The sequence below is a fragment of the Rhea americana genome, unplaced genomic scaffold (genome assembly GCF_003343005.1).
Source record: "Rhea americana isolate MKP2758 unplaced genomic scaffold, rheAme1 scaffold_75, whole genome shotgun sequence".
NCBI classification, from domain to species: domain Eukaryota; kingdom Metazoa; phylum Chordata; class Aves; order Rheiformes; family Rheidae; genus Rhea; species Rhea americana.
Window position 1 is genome coordinate 1,893,108 of NW_028186923.1, and position 18,026 is coordinate 1,911,133.

Consider the following 18,026-nt stretch of genomic DNA (forward strand, 5'->3'; position numbering starts at 1 on the left):
CCCGCCCCGCCCCGTCTCGCGATACCGAGCGGCCTGACGCCGCCTCCCGGCAGCCCCTGCGCTCCTTCTTCCGCCGCCGCGGCCCCGAGGTGAGGGCGCCATGGCGGCTGCGGGCGCGGCTTCTATCCGGCCTCCCGCGGCCCCATCCCGCCGCGGGCGCCCCGGGGAGGCGGCGGGGGGCCGAGGGGCCGGGCCGCCCCGCCGTCCGCCGTCGGTATTTGCGGGGCGGGAGGATGGGYGGGGACGGAGGTTGGGATGGCGCGGTGGGGGGATCGCCGTCGGGGCCGTGAGGTGGAAGCAGGCCCTGGGGAGCGGCCGTGGCTGCGGTGATGCGTTTCTTAGGACACCTTTGGATTAAAYTGTGAAAAAAACAGCAATTTCTGAGCAGCTCCTTTCCTTAGCCGTCTGCAGTGACATAATCGTGGTTTTGAACCTGCACCTTTGGCGTTTAATACGCTTTTCTTCGCTGCTTTTCCACAGTTGAGGTCCGAAAATGGTCCGCTACTCCCTGGACCCGGAGAACCCCACGAAATGTGAGTTGCTCTTCGTGCGTGTTCTTGTGGGACCTTAGCAAAACCGTTGAGGTTCTCGTTTAAAACGTCTGTGTTTTCTGTCCACAGCATGCAAGTCCAGGGGATCCAATCTGCGAGTCCACTTCAAGGTATGCAGCTTGTGAATAATAGGAAAGGAACAAATTCAGTTTGCAGAGAGAGTGGTCTTTTGCTCTGCTGTGTCACTGTGTTGCAGCTATTGGAGCGTGGAAGCGTAGGATACAGCTTATGCTTGATTAAACTGCTTGTAAGGTTTTTATCCGTGGCAATAAGAAATAGGTGGTATGTCTTAAGAAGCCTGCAGTCAAACATAGATAATATATTACAGTGAGGAAACACAGTTAATTGCAATGGCTATAGCAGTAGGAATTGGACTAGCATCAGATTAGTGGTTTGTTTCATCTGTCTTATTTTTCATTTTTGGTTGTTTGGAAAGATCTTTCTAATCTGATCATCCTGCTGGTCAAGAAGTATGGCACAAAAGACTTCTCGTGGTCAGCAGGAGGACTGCATATGAGTGAATACATTTCTCTGTAAAACACTTAGTTGCAGCAGTGAATTTAGGACACTTYTGAGTTAATTGCACAAAGCTGCGTTTTGAGCAGATACTTTTCTGCAGAGTGCAAAATAYAACGCAGGTGAAAGCATCTCAAGAGGTTTAATTTATTTTGGCTTGCCTTTTTACTGTGYTCATGGTTAAAGTTACTCTTTGAATTTGCATTTAGCGTAATGTCCTAAGCAGTGATACCTTACACCTGATTTTCATTTCCAAGCCGTTTTCTCTCTCCTCTTCATAGTTGTCTCACATGGATTTTAAATTAGTGTAGCTTGTCTGTTTTCTCTTTATTTTCAGTGAGGGCTGTGTGTGATGTTCTAGCAGAAATTTATCCTKCAGGCTTTGGGTGGGAGAACTTACCATAAGTGTGTATGTATTTTAAAAGTGCATGGGTTTAGTTTTGCTATCTGGAATGATCTAGCCATTTGTTAAAACATCAACAAAAACATGTCAGAGTAACAAAATCAGTAGTGAAGGGAGAAATGCTAAGATTATACAGGTAGGTGGTGGGGGGGAGACTTTTGGGGAAAAGAGGGACAAGTGGTTTTTCTTTGTTACTTGGAAAAAATTGTTGACAGAAGCTTTTTCTGTGCTTTGTTTTGTTAGAACACTCGTGAAACTGCCCAAGCTATCAAGGGCATGCATATCCGAAAGGCCACCAAGTACTTGAAGGATGTGACCCTGAAGAAGCAGTGCGTTCCCTTCCGTCGTTACAATGGCGGAGTTGGTAGATGTGCGCAGGTGAGGTTTGAGKTGAAAACGGGAAGGAGGCTTGGGTATGGTTCATTAAAGAAGWGAGAAAAGATGGGTTGAGACTGCATTGGGAATATTCTGTCAGTGTGAAAAATGTCACGTTAAAACATTAATGGGAGAATACCTGTATTGCAAACTGTCGTGCTGCAATGTTTCATGTTTGTTGTTTTGTGTGAAAGGCATTAGGTAATCGTTTAAATGTATTATTTTCATATGTCAGCTAAAAAGGAATATTCATAGTATTGTGTGAGAAGTTGAATTGCTAWTTTTGATTGCTGTGATGACTTTCTTAGGACACCTTTGGATTAAACATGAAAAGGAATTTATTTTCTGAGCAATCTTAGTAATAACAACATGTAATAGTTGTGTTGTAGTCAGGGTGAAAACAAAACTCTCTTCTTCCAGGCCAAGCAGTGGGGCTGGACACAGGGACGCTGGCCCAAGAAAAGTGCAGAGTTCTTRCTGCACATGCTCAAAAATGCAGAGAGCAATGCTGAGCTCAAGGTAGGTTGACTAGGCATTATCAAATGCAAATTGTTCATGTAGTTCTCTGTGTCAGTAGGCCTGAACTCTGGCTCAAGAATCAAAGGCCAGACAGGGCCTGCTGAGTAGATGATGTTGTAGATGATGTTCTGAGTTGTACAGTCAGGGTCTGAGGATTTGGTTTGCTATTTGTTTAGATGATGTTGCATGCATTCTTCAAAATAAAACACGAGGGATAATTTTTAAATGATAGCTAGTTCATGCATTCTGTTATCAGCTACTTAAATTAAGTATGTGCCATATCTCTTAAGTGCGCAAAATCTCCTGTGCACTTCTGGTTAATTTATGTTTTGGTAATGTACTCAGTGTTTAAACTTGGCAATTTTGATGGCGGTTATGGCTATCTTAGGACACCTTTGGAATAACTGTGAAATAAAGTCTTCGTTCTGAGCCATCAGCATAACAATTCCTTGTGACATCTAGAAAGATACTTTATTTTCCTCCTGGCTTTACTTGATGCTTTGTTTAATAAATGAATTGTTTTGTGATACTGCCAAGTTAAGCTGTCAGATGTTTGCCAGCAGTGACATGTGTGGCATGATGATCATTCATGTTTTTGCTACAAAGATTATTTATTTATAGAAGAATGTAGCCACAGTTCTGCATTTTTTTCCCCCTAGGGTCTTGATGTGGATTCTCTGGTAATTGAGCACATCCAGGTCAACAAGGCTCCCAAAATGCGCAGGCGTACCTACAGAGCTCATGGTAGGATCAACCCCTATATGAGCTCCCCCTGCCATATTGAGATGATCCTCACTGAGAAAGAGCAGATTGTTCCTAAACCAGAAGAAGAAGTTGCTCAAAAGAAAAAGGTAGGAAGTATCATAGTATTTTTTTTCCTCTTGTTTCTTAACATGTCATTGTCAAGAAACCTGAATTTTAATACTTTGCCTTTTTCAGACAAAGGGGTTGCTATGATGACTATCTTAGGACACCTTTGGAATGCCCATGAAAAAAAAAAGATGTGTTTCTGAGCAACCTCAATATTAATACAACATTGAGAAATTGAAAAAGTTTTTGTCAGAGATTTATGCTGCAAAGATGGCTTGCTATGCTTCTCAGGCTGTGAGCTTAGTGCTTCTCTGTGCCTGGAACAATGCCTGGTTATCTGTTCAGGATCTACACTGTGTGTGTAGATACTCCAATGTGATGTATTTGCATTTTCTGTTTACTCCCTGGAGTAGTTACTGCATTCCCAGTTAATGCTGCAAAATGTAGATGAAAACAAAGTGGTGCCTTTTAGAGACCTTACTGTTGAAAGACCATAGCATGTTTAGATCATTCAGTTTACACATTTTAATTTGACGTGTTTTGCTAAAATTTAGGTATGCTTTTCAGTACATACCACGTTGTTTTAAGGTTGTTACCTTACAAAAGAAATTCTACAACAAGTTTTTTTGTAGGTGCAGACTTTCACTGTTGCTTTTTGTTTTTCAGATATCCCAAAAGAAGCTGAAGAAGCAAAAGCTCATGGCTCGGGAGTAAATCTGATACAGCAGGTGTACATAAATAAAAAAGTTAGATTTATTGTGCGTGCTTCTCTGCTTTTTTTTTTTTTTTTGAGGCTTCTGCAGTGTGCTAGTAAGTCCACTCAGTCTTTCAGTACCGGCCTGCTACTTTGGGGTCTCCCAGAAGTGTTACTGTTCGTATCCCAGGGAGTTTTCCAGTGTGCTCTTGGGAAGTTGCATTAGAGTCCGTGGYGCAGGGCATTACAGGAGCTACTGGAGAAGTACTTTATGCTGTCCCCTGCTGTGCCAGCCTGAAAACAGCTTTTCTGTGAATGCTGGTGAGAAAAGTTTGCCACGCTGGTTTAAAGGAGGAGAGGAGCGAGACTTGTGGGCAGCAGCAGCGGCGGCTTTGTGAGGCAGTGACTCCTTTCTGAAAGGAGAGCGCCAGGGGCTCCATCTTCTCCCGCTGTGCCGGGCCGCAGCCGGGGGGGGGAGACGGAGATGAAGGCGAAGGGCTCGGCGGGGCCGCGACGCTCCCGCTCCCTCGTTTTACCCGTCGGGGCAAGAGGGGCCGCGCGCTGCCGGGAGCGCCCGGCCGGCGCCTCCAGCCATGGCGGCGGGGGAGGGGGGGTGGAGCGGGGCGCGAGTCACGTGGCGCGCTCACCGCCTTCCCCGATTGGCGCCGGGTCGCCGTCGTGGTGACGTAGCGGCGCGCGCCGACCGGAAGCGTGAGGGAGGCTTCCGGTGCGGCGGAGCGAGCTGGAGCAGCCGTTAACGGAGCCGCCGCCGCCTGAGGTGGGCCGGGGCCGGGGCGCGCCGAGGCTCGCGGCCCGCTGGAGCGGCGGCTCTTCCTGCTGCTCAGAGTCGCCTTTCGGCAGCTTTCGTGCCGCGGCCGGCGGGGCGGGGCGGGGAGGCGATGCCGCTGGCGGCGGCGTCTCGCCCTTGGACGCGGCGGGCGGGTTGAGGTGGCTCCCGGGGAACGCGGCGGCCTGCGGGCCGTGCGGCAGCGGGGCGCCCTGCGCGCCTCCCCTTCTAGACCCGTTCAGCCTTTATGAAACGGGATAAAAAGCCCTTTTGTGTGTATACCCCCCYCCGCCACTGTTCTGTAATAATAGTTGTCTGGTGGCTGCGGGTTAAACGTGGAGACAAAGGCCAACGTGCAGCGTCACGCCCGTCCCCTCTGCTGACCCTCAGCCACGGACTTCTATAGAAATAAAAGCTTCTATCACCGAGGAGTAAGCTTGCTATTAAAACGTGACCGTTTGCCTTTCCATGCTTGCTTCTTTTCCCCCCCCCCAATAAAATTAACAGGCAATTAGTTTTTAGTGGGGGGGAAGCAAGCATGGAGGAAAAAAAAAAAGAAAATATCTCCCGATCACAGGAAAAACTTGAGAGCAAGAGCTATATATGTTAAGACTCTTGTGCTGTTCTGAGTGGTTTGCATCAGTTTTGGGCTGAAATTTGACTTATTTTTCGGTCTACAATCTTGGAATGAAGCATACTGCAGAAACACTGGCTGTAGTCTCAGAATGACAGCTTGTGTTGCTCTTCAGGAGCATTTCTTTAGCCAGCGAGTGAATRCTCAACATCTTGTTGAAAAGTTGGTGTCCGGGAAGTTTTGGCCAAGGGAGTTCATTTTATCATCTTTTTCCAATGGCTTTAATGGGTTTGCCTCATTCATATATTCCCAGATTAAGATTCTTCTCTGACTTCAGAGACTACTGATTCCTGTAAAGCTATGTTTGAAAGAACCAAAAGTACATTTGATGTWGTCAGCTAGAATTTGGTATTCTGCAGTTCAGCAGGGCCTGGGGCTGCAAGTCTCAAAAGACCGTTTAAATAAAGTTAAACAATGATCCCAAATGAAGTATACACATCTTCCTCTTCAGTCTCCATGGAGGGATCCTGGAAAGCTTTTGTTTTGCTTCTTTATGTAAGAATTCAGRTATCAGGGGCCTAGAAAGGAGGAASAYGAAGGGCAAAGTTGCACAGTGCAGCAGAGCATATCARATAGCTCATCACCACTGAAAAGGACAGTTCTGGCCCTGCTCCCGGCTCTGTGTTTCTGTTCCTGCAGTGGTGCTCTCTCTGYTTCTCTGATAGCAGATGTCAGGCTGATATTTTGGAAGATGATTTTCTGTTTCTSAGAGAGAGAGATGAGCTCCTTTTCTGAGGTTTAACCTGTTGAAATGGATCACTGCAGCACCAAGTGTTTCCAAATTGTGTGCAGGCGCAAGGAAGCAGCACATACCCAGAATGTGAGGAAAAGGAGAATAGGATTTCCTCCACCCAACCTTGTCCATAACCTGCCTTTCAGCAGTAGCAAGCCATTAGATTGACTTAAGCCATCTCGTTTAACTTCACCCTAAACAGAAATGAAATGGGGAAAATGATCTTTTCAAGCTCTGTTATATTATATTAAGAACAGCCTTAATATCTGCAGTTCAATGTTTAGAACTTATTATGTGATTAAARCAAAAAGCCTTCTATTTCCTGGATGTTGTTTTCTCAGTTCTAGCTGCATGGATGATGAAATAATAGCGAGCTTTACTTGGAGAAAGTTATTAAAATCTCARAAATGCTGCCCTTAATATTGCTGAGGACTTTATGGCATGGCAACATAAAGCTGTTTTCAAGGGGGAATGTCAGCATTTTTGAAATKTTAACAATCTGTCATTAAAGAATCAGCTATATTTAAATATCAACTAGGCTCCTTATTAATTATTGAAAGTTTTGTTTTTTTGAGCTCATAGTATGCAAAATCTATCATTCTAAGTTGGGTTATTTTTTTCTTTCCCCTCTTTCTTCAATAGCTTTGTCATACAACAAAAGCAGGCCATGGTGTGCATTCCTTGTATTGTCATTCCAGTTCTCCTTTGGGTCTATAAGAAATTCCTTGAACCGTATATCTATCCTGTTATTGCACCTTTCATAAAGCGTGTGTGGCCCAAGAAAGCTGTGCAAGAAACAACAGCCATGAAACAAGGTCAAGATTTTGGAAATCCACGGGCACCTTCAGCTGCTAAAAGAGATCAGGAGGATGAGTCTGGAAATTACAAAGTAAGRTTAATGCATTTCGCTAACCTAGCAAGTCTCAGATAAAGGACCCGACAATAGTTCAGGCTGGGCATTGTGAAGGTGCACATAGCTGGGTGTTTATGGAAGATTTGTGGCTATTTTGTTATGAAAGAGGGTTAGCAGTACTGATCTAACTGGGAAGAGCATTTCTGTCAARATGGCTTCTGGGAGGTCTTAGATACGAATTGTATCTGTTTTCTAAAACAGCTTGATTTTATGTATATGTAAAATATATACATATATATGTGTGTGTGTGTATATATATATATATATAGACTATTTCAGAGAAGAGAGAAGTTAGGTAACTGATAAATCACAGTAGTTGCATGAAACAGAATGGGGGGGGAAAAAGCTCTTCAGCTAGCTCTGYAGCTACTAATGGGGGAAAATGTTTAAAGCATTCAAACTGTGCAGTTATTATGTATGTCTTCTAACAAAATGTGGTTTATTTTCAGAGATTTGTATATGTTGTCTCTGTCTTCATTTCCCCCCTTCTCCTGAAATAAGAATTATGTGTAAATCAAAAAAAAAAAAAATCATCACTTTGATTCTTGGTGCAAATTTCTTTATAGATCTCTGGCCTTGATTCTAGAAGTCAMTTTTGTCACAAACTAAATGTTATCTTTCTTAGTGTGAAGTCCTTTTTTTGACAGTCCATTAATGATATTGTCTTTTATTTGCAGTTTGAAAGCAATGGAATTGCAAACGGAATTGCTGCAAAGAGAGGCACAGAAGTTTCTGATAAGAAAACAGATTAAAGAAATTTATTTATAAGGATTTTATCCCCATGCRTCCAATATGAACTGGTGACATTTCTCTCACTTAGAGAATTTTTTTCTTTGCACATTTTACTTAATGGAAACCCTTATCACTTACAGAAGAGGATCTCTTCTGCCACTAAAATGGCAACTAACAGTTTTATTATTTAAAATGTTTGAAAACTGTCTTGAATTGTTCTTTGTTTTCCTCACTGGAAACCTCTGTAACCTGATTGGCATGAATAGAGTTTAGGTTATATAATTTATTAATAAATTTAGCTTGGGRAGGTAAATGTGTTGCTGCTTAGTTTCACTGACTGCTAGTGCAGTACTTCAGGCTTTCACCTTAAGAACTGTAGCTATTCCTGCCCTTGCTAAAGAATTATGAATTGCATTATGTCAAGAGAAGTATTATAGTCAAATTATGAAGAGTGTAGATCATGTGAAATCGAGTTATGCTATATGCACAATTTACTTAGCTTACTACAAGCAAGAAATCTTGATCTGATATTACCATTCATCATTTTCTCCTTGAAATATTGTGCCTTTCTTTCCTAAAGAGGAGGTGCAAGGGCATGATACAAGAAAATTTTTGCTTTGTGTTCTGTTGCAGTGGCTTAAAATGGTGCAATTCTGTGTCTTAAAAAAAAAGAAAAAAAGCTAAAATCTTGTTAACATGGTTGCATAACTTGAATTATAATAAATCAGGAATTTATTTAAAAATAAGTTGCTTCATTTAATAGTTTTTAGCCTTCTGAATAATGAAAATCTAGAGTAGTAATRGACAGCTTTGAAAACATGTGGATGGGCCCAAGCCACAAGGAGGGAGATCATAAAACTATTTCTTTTTTTGAAACTTTGTGATAAAGTAAACTTGGCAAATGCAGCTTTTCCTCGTGCTGGGAAGAAATATTCTGTCACTGACTTTCATTCCACCTTGGTAGTGCAATTGTGAAGCATTTTTAGATGCCACTCTGTAATAGGGAATAGAACTGATAATCCCTGTTTTGTCCCCTACACSAAACTGGAGAATTTTTYAAAATATTAAAAACAAAASCATTCCAWCAATTATTGATTGCTATTAAGGAAGTCCTATGGGTACACCTTACACTGTATGTGTGTWTGTATGTATRTAGGTGTTTCAGGGATAGTCTCTAGAGGATATTATGATAAAACTGGCAGCAAGATAGGCTGATAAATGTTTGGGTTCATTCACAGTCCCTTTACACGTTAAAATGTTGCCTGCCAGAATGACAGGAGACACCTTGCAGTCCTTGAACTGTTGCTGAGGTCTAGTCTTTCTTGCAAGCATKTTTTTTCCTTCTAGAGAAATATTCTTGATATTTGGCTTGATGCCTCTCTGGTGCCTCTGGTGAGGTGTATTTTTTCCTACTATTACCCCCCTTCTTTTTTTATTTTTTTCCTCCAGGCCTTATATGAATTGGTATACAATGTTTACAGGTGGATATTGGACCACTGTTTCTTCGTTACTCTTSTAATGAGTCGAATTACAGAAAACTTCTGGTAAGGTGTTACCTAACACTCCTTCCTTTCCCTTAGAGAGTCAGTCTATTGGGAAGTGAATTTTGCATTACTGTTTAACCAGCTTTTGCATCATCGTAAGCCCCCATCTGATCAGTATACCACAGATGTAGCTTTCTCCTAGACCGGTGAAGTACTGTTTGTGATAATAAAATTGGATTCTGTGATTCTGAGCATGCCCACGTGGTGTAACTCATGCARTGACAGATCAACAAACTAACTCTGTGTGTTCTTGTCACTTCTCACAAGCTTTGTATAGTAGAAAAGAGTGGGCTGGAAAGACATCTGCCCTATGAGGAACGGCTGCGAGAGGTGGGCCTCTTCAGCCTGGGGAAGAGAAGACTGAGGGGGGATCTGATCAATGTGTACACGTACCTGAAGGGAGGGTGTCACGGGGATGGGGCCAGATACTTTTCAGTGGTGCCCAGCAATAGGACAAGASGCAGTGGGCAGAAATTGAAGCACAAGAAGTTCTGCCTGAGCGTGAGGGGGAATTTCTTCCCTGTGAGAGTGACGGAGCACTGGCACAGGTTGCCCAGAGAGGTTGTGGCGTCTCCTTCTCTGGAGATCTTCAAGGCCCGCCTGGATGCAACCCTGTCTACCATGCTCTAGGTGACTGTGCTTGAGCAGGGAGGTTGGACTAGATGATCTCCAGAGGTCCCTGCCAACTTTACTGATTCTATGATTCTATGAAAGAAGTTACACTGTCTTCTTGTTGTTTGTATCCTCCCTATTTTTGGATGTTTCACCCAAGATTGTTGCAGTGGATCACACCCTGTTCATCAGAACTCAAACTGGTAAAAGGTAGATGCTGTCTTCCTTGTGACAGATTATGTTTTCCAAACCAGTCGGCTGCTTTCCCCTTCCTAAACAATAAATTATTTTCCTACGACTGTTYTCAAAGTTCATGGCAAGAACTTTGCGGGTCTGAAATCACCTTTTTCTTTGTAATGAATGAAGAGTAAAAAGGCTGAGAAATTCCCTCTGCAGGATTGAGGCCGTACACTAAGAAGGGAGGGCAAGGCCATATGTAGTCTTTTGAACGAGTACAGAAACCAAGGCTCATCACAGTTGTGCAGCTGAGCATAAACATGTTTTCTTATGCTTTAAGCATTTTTTGAAAAAGATGTCCTTTCAGCTGTGCTTCCTAGGCTGGAGCAGGTGATCTTAACCATTCTTTTGAAATGTCTGGGCATTTCATAAATGTGCCAAAACTTTGGAGTAAGATACTTACCTCTAAAAGCCACGAACATGGCATAAAGGGTAGACCAAGAGCTGTGCTTGGGCTTTAACATTTGCAATAAGGGGCTCTATTCTGAGATGTCTTGTTCCCTAATTCATGAATGCCTTTTTTCCTACCACTGAAATGACATTCTGAGGTGAAACACCTSCTTGAAAACACCGGTTGCTTGCTCTACACATGACAAGAAAAGTCTCAGTACTTTGCTTCTTTGGATGGTGTAACAATATTGCTGGGTGGTGATGGTGAGCTGCAAGTGGTTGACGTGCAGACAGCCCACCAGAGTGATGGGCTCACCTCTCCAGTAAGCATCCAGAAGGAGCTCCAGCAAACTGTTGCTATCTCTGTGCTCCACAATGGCCTTTGCCTGCTTCATCTATTTTCAGTCATTCACAAATAAAGCAAATGTAAGCAGTCTGTTTATATGTATAGAATTATTTGGAATTTATATGTGTAGAGTTATTTGGAATATKATTATTCAAGCACACGCATGGGTAATATGGAAAAGAAATCATATAGTTGATCATATTGCAGTCTGATCTAGACTGCTGGCCATGTACCAGCACMATATTTAAATACTAGACACAACTGCTGAAATGACCACAAAAAGCGAAACAGGCAGATCATGCAAATATGTCATTTTGCTTGTAAAATTACACAGTCTGCTTTCTGAAGTGGCGTTTCACTACTTTCACTAGCTGCAGTTAAACATTAATGTGAGTAATCTGCATCTCCTGGCAGGAGATTTGTGTTGCTTCTGTTCTGTTCCAGTACCTGTGTTGTGAACAGATAGGCAAAAAATAATTTAAAAAACAAATGAAAACAGCAAGTGCCTGTTTCTACTGCCTGAGCCCCTGGGCAGGGGTGCAGGAGACCATCTGCTGGGATGCACGGAACTGAACAGATTCATGTTTAAGCAGAAGAAAAACAGGTAATTGCCATGAGAGAACAAAATACCTAAAAGAAAGAGAAATAYGGGATTTAAGTGAGAGAATTACTTAATGTTTGTTATTCACTAGAAGCTAGGTTTATGAAAGGCTTTAGACACCTGAAGATTGTAAGTGGACATCCACCAGAATTAAGTAGAGCAAGGTAGTAGCTTAATTTATACTGGACCTGTAGAAAATTGCAGAATAGACATTTTTACGCACCACAGTACAAAGTCCTGACTTCTGTACAGTTCAGGAGGTTATTGCCACAAGGACATTTTTTTCAGAGACTGCAGCTAAAGGAAATTAATAGAAATTTAATTTAGATTTAGATTAATTAAATATGCTTTTAAGATGAACTAGTTCTTTTTCATTAAACTACTTAATACATGAATGGAGAGATGATCTTCCTTTTGCAGTTTTCTGATTATCAGAATATGTTTGAGTAACCAAATCGTATCTGGGTTTTTGCAGCCTGTCTTTGCTTTTGCTTTTCAGCGAATCTGGCTGCACAAGTAAAGACCGTGTTTGCTAATGACGATTCCCTTATTTTTATAAACGATTTTTACGTTGTACCACTTTATCTCTCTTTTCTTTCATTGTCTTACCTGAAATGCAAATTATGTGAAACGCGGATATGTTTCGCACGTAGACAGACCTAGCAGTGTGTGTATTTTGACTCATTATGAGGACCGCTTTTGAATTCCTCCTTTTTTGTGCCTACAGCGCTACCGCTTTCGCGCTCTTACTAATGGCGGCGCCGGGCGGAAGGGGCGTGGCCACCCGCGCGCCCCGCCCCCTGCCCTGCCGCCTGCCGCCTCCCTGCGGGCGCGCCTACACTTCCCGGCGTGCCCCGCGGCGGCGCCGGGCGGGGGAGGGGGCGTGGCCAGCTGCGCGCCCCGCCCCTTTCCCCCGGCCGGCGCGGGCCGCCGCCGCCGCCGTTGGCGACGTGGAAAGATGGAGGCGGCCGGGAGCGGTGGGTGCGCGTGCGCGAGGCAGGGGCCGTTGGGCAGCCCCCCCTCCCCCTCCCCGCGGGGTCCCGGTGCGCGAGGGGAGCCCGCGGCGGGCGGGCCCCGTCCCAGCGCCGCGGAGGTACTGTGGGGGCCGGCGGGGCTCGGCCGGCTCCGCGCCGCGGCTCCGAGCGACGGCGGCGGCGGCGCGGGAGGGGCCTCGCGGCTCGGCTTGCCGAGGTGTTCGTTTCCCCGGAGAGCTGCCGGGCCGGGCCGGGCGGCGGCGGCGCGCTCCTCCCCTCTGAGGTGCCGGTAGGCCGAGGCGGCCGCTGGTGAAACGGGGAGTTGCCTTCGGGTGCCGGCTCCAGCGGCGGGAGCATTTCGCCTCACTTTATTCTGTATTTATTTTATTGTGTGTTTTTATTTATTTATGTATTGCGTGGAGCCAGGAAGCAGCCGGGACCCCGCGACGCCGGGCGCTAGCCGGCGGCCGCCGCTCGCCGACGGCCGCGCTTCGGTAACGGCCGCTCTTGCCGCGCGCTGTGGAGGCCCGGGCCCGCGTCGCTGCGGCGGGGAGGAGGAGGATGCGCCGCGGTCGCTCGCAGCCCTGTCACCGTGGAGAGTTCCCCAGGCCGCTGTGAATTCGGTCGGGTTTGTTAGTCTGCCCCCGCTGCGGGGAGGGGGCTTCAGGCCTCCCCCCCCCGCGGACCTGGGGCGGGGGGACGGGGGCGTTCAGCGCGCTGACAGCGGTGCTGTGGTTGTGTTTRAGCGTGTCAGCCGGGCGGTGTGTCCTGAGGCTCTTCTGTCATCAGCGAGTTGCCGTGAGAATAGTGTCCAGGAGGTTTCTCTAAATGCACCTTGTCCGAGYCGGAGGGAGTCTTCCCAGGGCACAGAGTTGCATCTGCTGCCCTTTCACATGTAACTGAAACCAGAAAAAGAGAGAGAGGGGTGTGTGTTTCTTTTTKTGTGTGTGTATTTTAACGGTGCTTCTTATTAATCGAAAGACCGAACGTTGCGCATTATCCTTCTTGCCCTGGGGAAGCAGAGGTGGTTCGTAGTGCTCAGTGAGCTCACAGCAGCGCAACTTCTGCAGCATAGCCAGTCTGATCGCTGTCAGCTGTATTCACAAGTCGCTTTGGGTTTCGAACTTGTGAAGCATCATATTCAGCAAGGATAGGAGATCTTTTGATTTAAAAGATCATTTAAATCTACCTTAATGGGCATCATGTTTTCATCTTGTATGCTTTTCAGGCCACATGCTGTTTCTTTGTTCGCTTATTTATTTTAATCATTTGTGATGAGTGTAGTGAGTTCTGGGGACTGTAATCTGATTTTCTTTCGCTGTGTGTAATGAGGGATAACATGCTGGGCTGTAGTATTAATTATTTGAGGTACTATTAGAAGTAAGTAGATTGTTAGTATTTTCTACAAAAGGCACTTTTTAAGTGCATGGGTRTGGAAAGAATCTCCTGGGTCATTGGGTCCAGGCTCCTAATGCGTGGACATCATGTTATGCAATCCCTAGTTTTACCAGGCTCCAATTTAAAAACAATGAAGTCCCTCCTGTTGAGTACCTTTAAAAATCCTTATTGTGCCTTAAATTGGAAGGAAYTCTTTTAAGAAGGCCTCATTCTGTGCTCTGGGGGGGCTGTTTTCTTTTGCCTTGCTGCTACTTCCAGGAGGAGAAGCACACGGACAGCCTTGGGGAGTTAAATTCTKCACTGCATCCTCACGTGGCTAATGCAGTGCATCAGCTCTGTCCTCCTCTTCCAGTCCRGTGCTTGTGTTTCATTCATACAGCGCCTAGTGCTCAACATTTTGTGATTAGTTCAACAGAAAAATATTTATAGCAAGTTAACATGAAACTTACATGGTTTTGATGCCTCTGATTATTTTATGAGCTGAGTAGAAAAACACCCTAGCATGTTATTAACACACTAATGACTGACAGTTGAGCTTGCAAGTTTGTTAAGCCTCATAAGAAGCCTTGTCCTTTTATTTGAAGAAGATATGTAGAGTAAGAAATCCTGTTTGGTGGCTGATGAACTGTTGTCAAAGAAGGTGGATGAAGATGATTATGATAATTCTTCAAAATATAGTCTTTAAAATAGGAAGTCTGTTGTACCTTATAGTAATTACACAATTTAGCAAGCATAGTTTCATTTATAATAGACCCTGGAGAAAGATGATATAGATCATGATGCATAGTATAAGATCAGATTATACATTCAAAACACATTCGGCCTTCTGTGCAGTATGCTTTTTTCTAATGCTGTAGATAAATTTCTAGTTGTGGTAAACATTTAAAACCAAGACAAATAGCTCTATTGTAAAGACTGCATAATACCCAATTGTGGGAAGAGAATGCATGCCAAAATAATTGTATAACCTTTGAGATACACCAAAAGATAACAGAATTTAAAAAACAACACAGATCTGTAAATTTAACATCTAAGCATCTTTCTCAAGATTAAAAAGGATTTGAATTTTTCTTTTTGAAACAGCACTTTGGTTATTAGACAAATTTTATTTATATCTGAGAGGAAAATAGGGAAATTAAATGCGTGTAGCTGTAATATTAATGTCCCTTCCATAAAGAGATAGCTGTAGGAAGTTAGTGGTAATTTGAATTACCAAAGCATGTTAGGTTTAGCATGGTTTGTGTCATATCCCATAGCCCATTTTAATTGCAGTAGTAGCTGAGTGAATTACTGTAAATTGATTTCTAGGTCGTTATGTTGAGTAGAAAAAAGAAGAGATGTTTTAATGTTGAACAACATTTCCAGCACTATAATCAGTCATAGATTATCAGCTAGCTGGCGTGTACTTGCGCTTTTGAAAACTGTTACTGTATTTGTGATAACAGTATGGTCTTCTTCCTGCACTGGAAGATTTGTTCTTCTGATTTTATAGTTCCAATACAGTTCTCCTGAAAACATCAAGAATCTCACTGATAAGGGCAAACAAAACCTGTAAAGAAAAATCTATTCAGTATAAAGAGTAGAACTAGTATTTGAATTTCCAGTTCTGGAAACTTTTGGAAAATGTCCTGTGTACCCATAGCAGTATTTAACTGATGGAGCCAGGTTTTACACAGAAGCGTGAGCAGTGTTTGAAACTTGACACAAACTCCCTCCATTCTAATGGTGTTTTCTTAATCACCTTGAAAAAATTATTTCTGCATGCATTCCAGAAAACACTTGTTGGGTTTGAAATCTGCCTTTTACTTGAGAGATGTGAATGTAAGAGTCAGGACAGACGTAACTTTTTGAATCCTTTCTGCCCTTTCCACCTGTGATAGGATGTATTTCTAAAACTGATGCTATTGTTCTTCCCTCAAACTAGTAGGCTTGGTACAGTAATTATGTAGTAAAATGCTAGGATTGGAATTAAGTAGAAGGTCAGAAGAGGGATCTCTGTGTTCCTTTTTGCTTTATATTTTGTTAATTCATGACAAATTTTAAAGGCTTTTGAGCCTTCAGGGAGGTTTAGCAGCACATAACATGTTTCTAGTGTGGGAGTATAACTGGAAGCATTAAAAAATGATGGAATAAAGAATCTCTAATATGTCTTGTGGAATTTATACTAATAAACTAGAGAGATTTCATTGCAAGTGTGTGAATTGGGCAAGGAATACTTGAGATCTGGAAGTGCTTATTTAGCTGGAGAAGCTAAATGGAAGTACTTTGAAGTGACATCAGCTTACCAACAGGAAGGTGTTCGTGGGATTCACTCCCTGTTAGCAAAAGCTCCTTCAAGAGACTTAGCATGTACTCGCTGTCTTGCTTCTAACAAAACACTGCAACTCAGGGGAGAGGGGGCAAATAAGCTTAATATAAACTAATCATTTCATGTTATCGTGGGCTGATACCTGATTGATGGAAATATGATAGACTTGCTTTTTAGGTCTTATTACCTAAAGAGAAACAGTGGAAAATTTATATAAGGTATGCTRCTTTAAAGATGCCTCATTTGTCTGAAACATGTATTTGCTTACTGCTGTCAAGAGCCACTGTGTAATAGTTTCATATTTTTTCATGACACTTTGTATATCAAATGATTTTCTTTTGAGGCAAAAGCTTGGCACAGCAAGGAGGCGTAATGTTTTTATGTAAAGTCTTTTGATCCGAGGAAGGCAGATTTAYCAAAGTATTTTACCTATGAATCAATAGTTCTAACACAGGAAAGCCAAATAGTGAAGTAGCTGGTAATTCATGTGGAATAAGCTATTTTGAAACTGTAATGGATGGGTGTCTCCATAGTGATCAAAATTAGTAGATTTGACTAAAGGAGTAGATAAGAGTGGAAGCAACTTCCTTCACAGTCGTAGTGATTTGAGTCCTCCAGCTTGGGATTGAAGCCTGCTGGAAGTGAGAGGCTATTGGCTGTGATCACCTCACTCTGTTGTATATATCTCTTTATTTCTTCTTTTCTTTTTTCTAAATGTCCCTCACAGTTGTCATAATTTCTATCAGCAACTCTTTTAGGTAATACGTATTATTTTGATGATATGCTTCTGTCTTGTTTACTTTGGATAATTAATGATTACTAACTGATACTRCTGCTACTATTTTATTATTTTTTCCCAATTGTCATTTTTTCTTGTTTAGGATTATGGGCCCTCTTGATTAGTGCTTACATGTTGCTATGAAGAATGAAAGAAAATGTGTGTTATGTTCCTCAAATGGCACTGGGAAATTGTGCAAGCCATACATCTTAATCTAATTGATAGAATTTAGGTTTTCTTTTTGCTGGCACCTCTTCTTGAGAATATTTTATTAAAAATCAGCAAAGTCTGCGATAACCATAAGATTAAAATGCAAGGACGGGGTGATTCACTGCATCTCTCATTGAGCATTTTGGTCAGTGACCTCAATGCCTGGACTTGGTCACCTGCATCTGATTTTTTTCTCTGCTGAAAATATGCTACCTAACCAAGAAGGTCTTGAAAAACACRTTCTTCAGTTGTTCACAACTGTGTTGTAGGTGGGAGTGAAGCAAGCAGATTGGGCTCCTCAGAATTAGGCTTTCTTTGAAGACTGACTCCTACATAAAACATGTGTGAAAAAGGAACTGGAGCAAAAGATACAGTATCATCACTAGCTTTTCAGCAGCTTCCCTATGAGGGCCTCCGTTGCCTGCAATAACTCTGTCAAAATTAACCACTTTTGCTATTGCTATTTGGGATCCTTTAGCTTTCAGTGAAACTGGTAAGGACGGTACAAATACCACTTCAGTACTGTTTTTTTTTTTTTTTTTTTTTTCCCCTCCAGGCACTTCCTACAAAAGAGGAAGGGACTAGAACAAATTACAGTAAAGGAACAGAAAAGATGGTGTATTTATCCACACTATTTTTTAGGTAGCTCTTAAGATAAACTTAAAGGTGTTTTTGTCTTTGTTTTTAACATGGTTAAGCACTACCTGAACCACTTTACARTTGTATTGTCTTTCTTACTGCTGTTCTAAAGTACATCTTTCCCAAAGTATCGAGCTTTACAGAAAGCATACTTTCTTACCTGGTGAGTGGTTACTGTGCTACTGCAAAAATGTTTTGAAGAACTGTAGGTAAAGTAGAGGCTTTCATGACCCAGACAGTAGCCATCAGCTTGACAGGGCCTGAAAAAGAGTGGGCAGAGAAGGAGAAATGGAGAATTTGGCCACCACAAAGCAGCTGTGAA

The 18,026-nt window shown here is 43.0% G+C and overlaps 3 protein-coding genes and 4 non-coding genes across 8 annotated transcripts in view; all 7 read left to right on the forward strand.

Moving 5' to 3' along the window:
- The first annotated feature begins 18 nt into the window (after positions 1 to 18).
- On the forward strand, positions 19 to 3,930 carry RPL17 (ribosomal protein L17). The gene is made up of 7 exons (XM_085322236.1): positions 19 to 89; positions 481 to 533; positions 621 to 661; positions 1,714 to 1,848; positions 2,266 to 2,364; positions 3,024 to 3,215; positions 3,841 to 3,930. Exons 2-7 carry the CDS (start codon positions 494 to 496, stop codon positions 3,886 to 3,888), a joined length of 555 nt encoding a protein of 184 aa, XP_085178362.1. The 5' UTR covers positions 19 to 89; positions 481 to 493; the 3' UTR covers positions 3,889 to 3,930.
- Positions 322 to 389, forward strand: LOC146585866 (small nucleolar RNA SNORD58). Its single transcript, XR_014897916.1, has one exon. It is a non-coding gene; the product is annotated as a small nucleolar RNA SNORD58 (small nucleolar RNA).
- On the forward strand, positions 2,133 to 2,199 carry LOC146585867 (small nucleolar RNA SNORD58). The gene has a single exon (XR_014897914.1). It is a non-coding gene; the product is annotated as a small nucleolar RNA SNORD58 (small nucleolar RNA).
- Positions 2,732 to 2,798, forward strand: LOC146585868 (small nucleolar RNA SNORD58). The gene has a single exon (XR_014897917.1). It is a non-coding gene; the product is annotated as a small nucleolar RNA SNORD58 (small nucleolar RNA).
- LOC146585869 (small nucleolar RNA SNORD58) lies at positions 3,313 to 3,382 on the forward strand. Its single transcript, XR_014897915.1, has one exon. It is a non-coding gene; the product is annotated as a small nucleolar RNA SNORD58 (small nucleolar RNA).
- Positions 3,931 to 4,572: 642 nt separating the features above from the next.
- CUNH18orf32 (chromosome unknown C18orf32 homolog) lies at positions 4,573 to 9,402 on the forward strand. 2 transcript variants are annotated; one of them, XM_085322237.1, is made up of 3 exons: positions 4,573 to 4,646; positions 6,665 to 6,911; positions 7,613 to 9,402. In XM_085322237.1, exons 2-3 carry the CDS (start codon positions 6,690 to 6,692, stop codon positions 7,685 to 7,687), a joined length of 297 nt encoding a protein of 98 aa, XP_085178363.1. In that variant the 5' UTR covers positions 4,573 to 4,646; positions 6,665 to 6,689; the 3' UTR covers positions 7,688 to 9,402. The 2 variants fall into 2 exon arrangements, with proteins under 2 accessions (XP_085178363.1, XP_085178364.1); XM_085322238.1 differs by lacking the exon at positions 4,573 to 4,646 and adding an exon at positions 4,954 to 5,086.
- Positions 9,403 to 12,282: 2,880 nt separating this feature from the next.
- Positions 12,283 to 18,026, forward strand: part of DYM (dymeclin) — a 211,303-nt gene continuing 205,559 nt past the window's right edge. The window contains exon 1 of the mRNA XM_085322185.1: positions 12,283 to 12,374. The gene's annotated coding sequence lies outside the window, so the exon portion shown is untranslated. The remainder of the gene's footprint in view (positions 12,375 to 18,026) is intronic.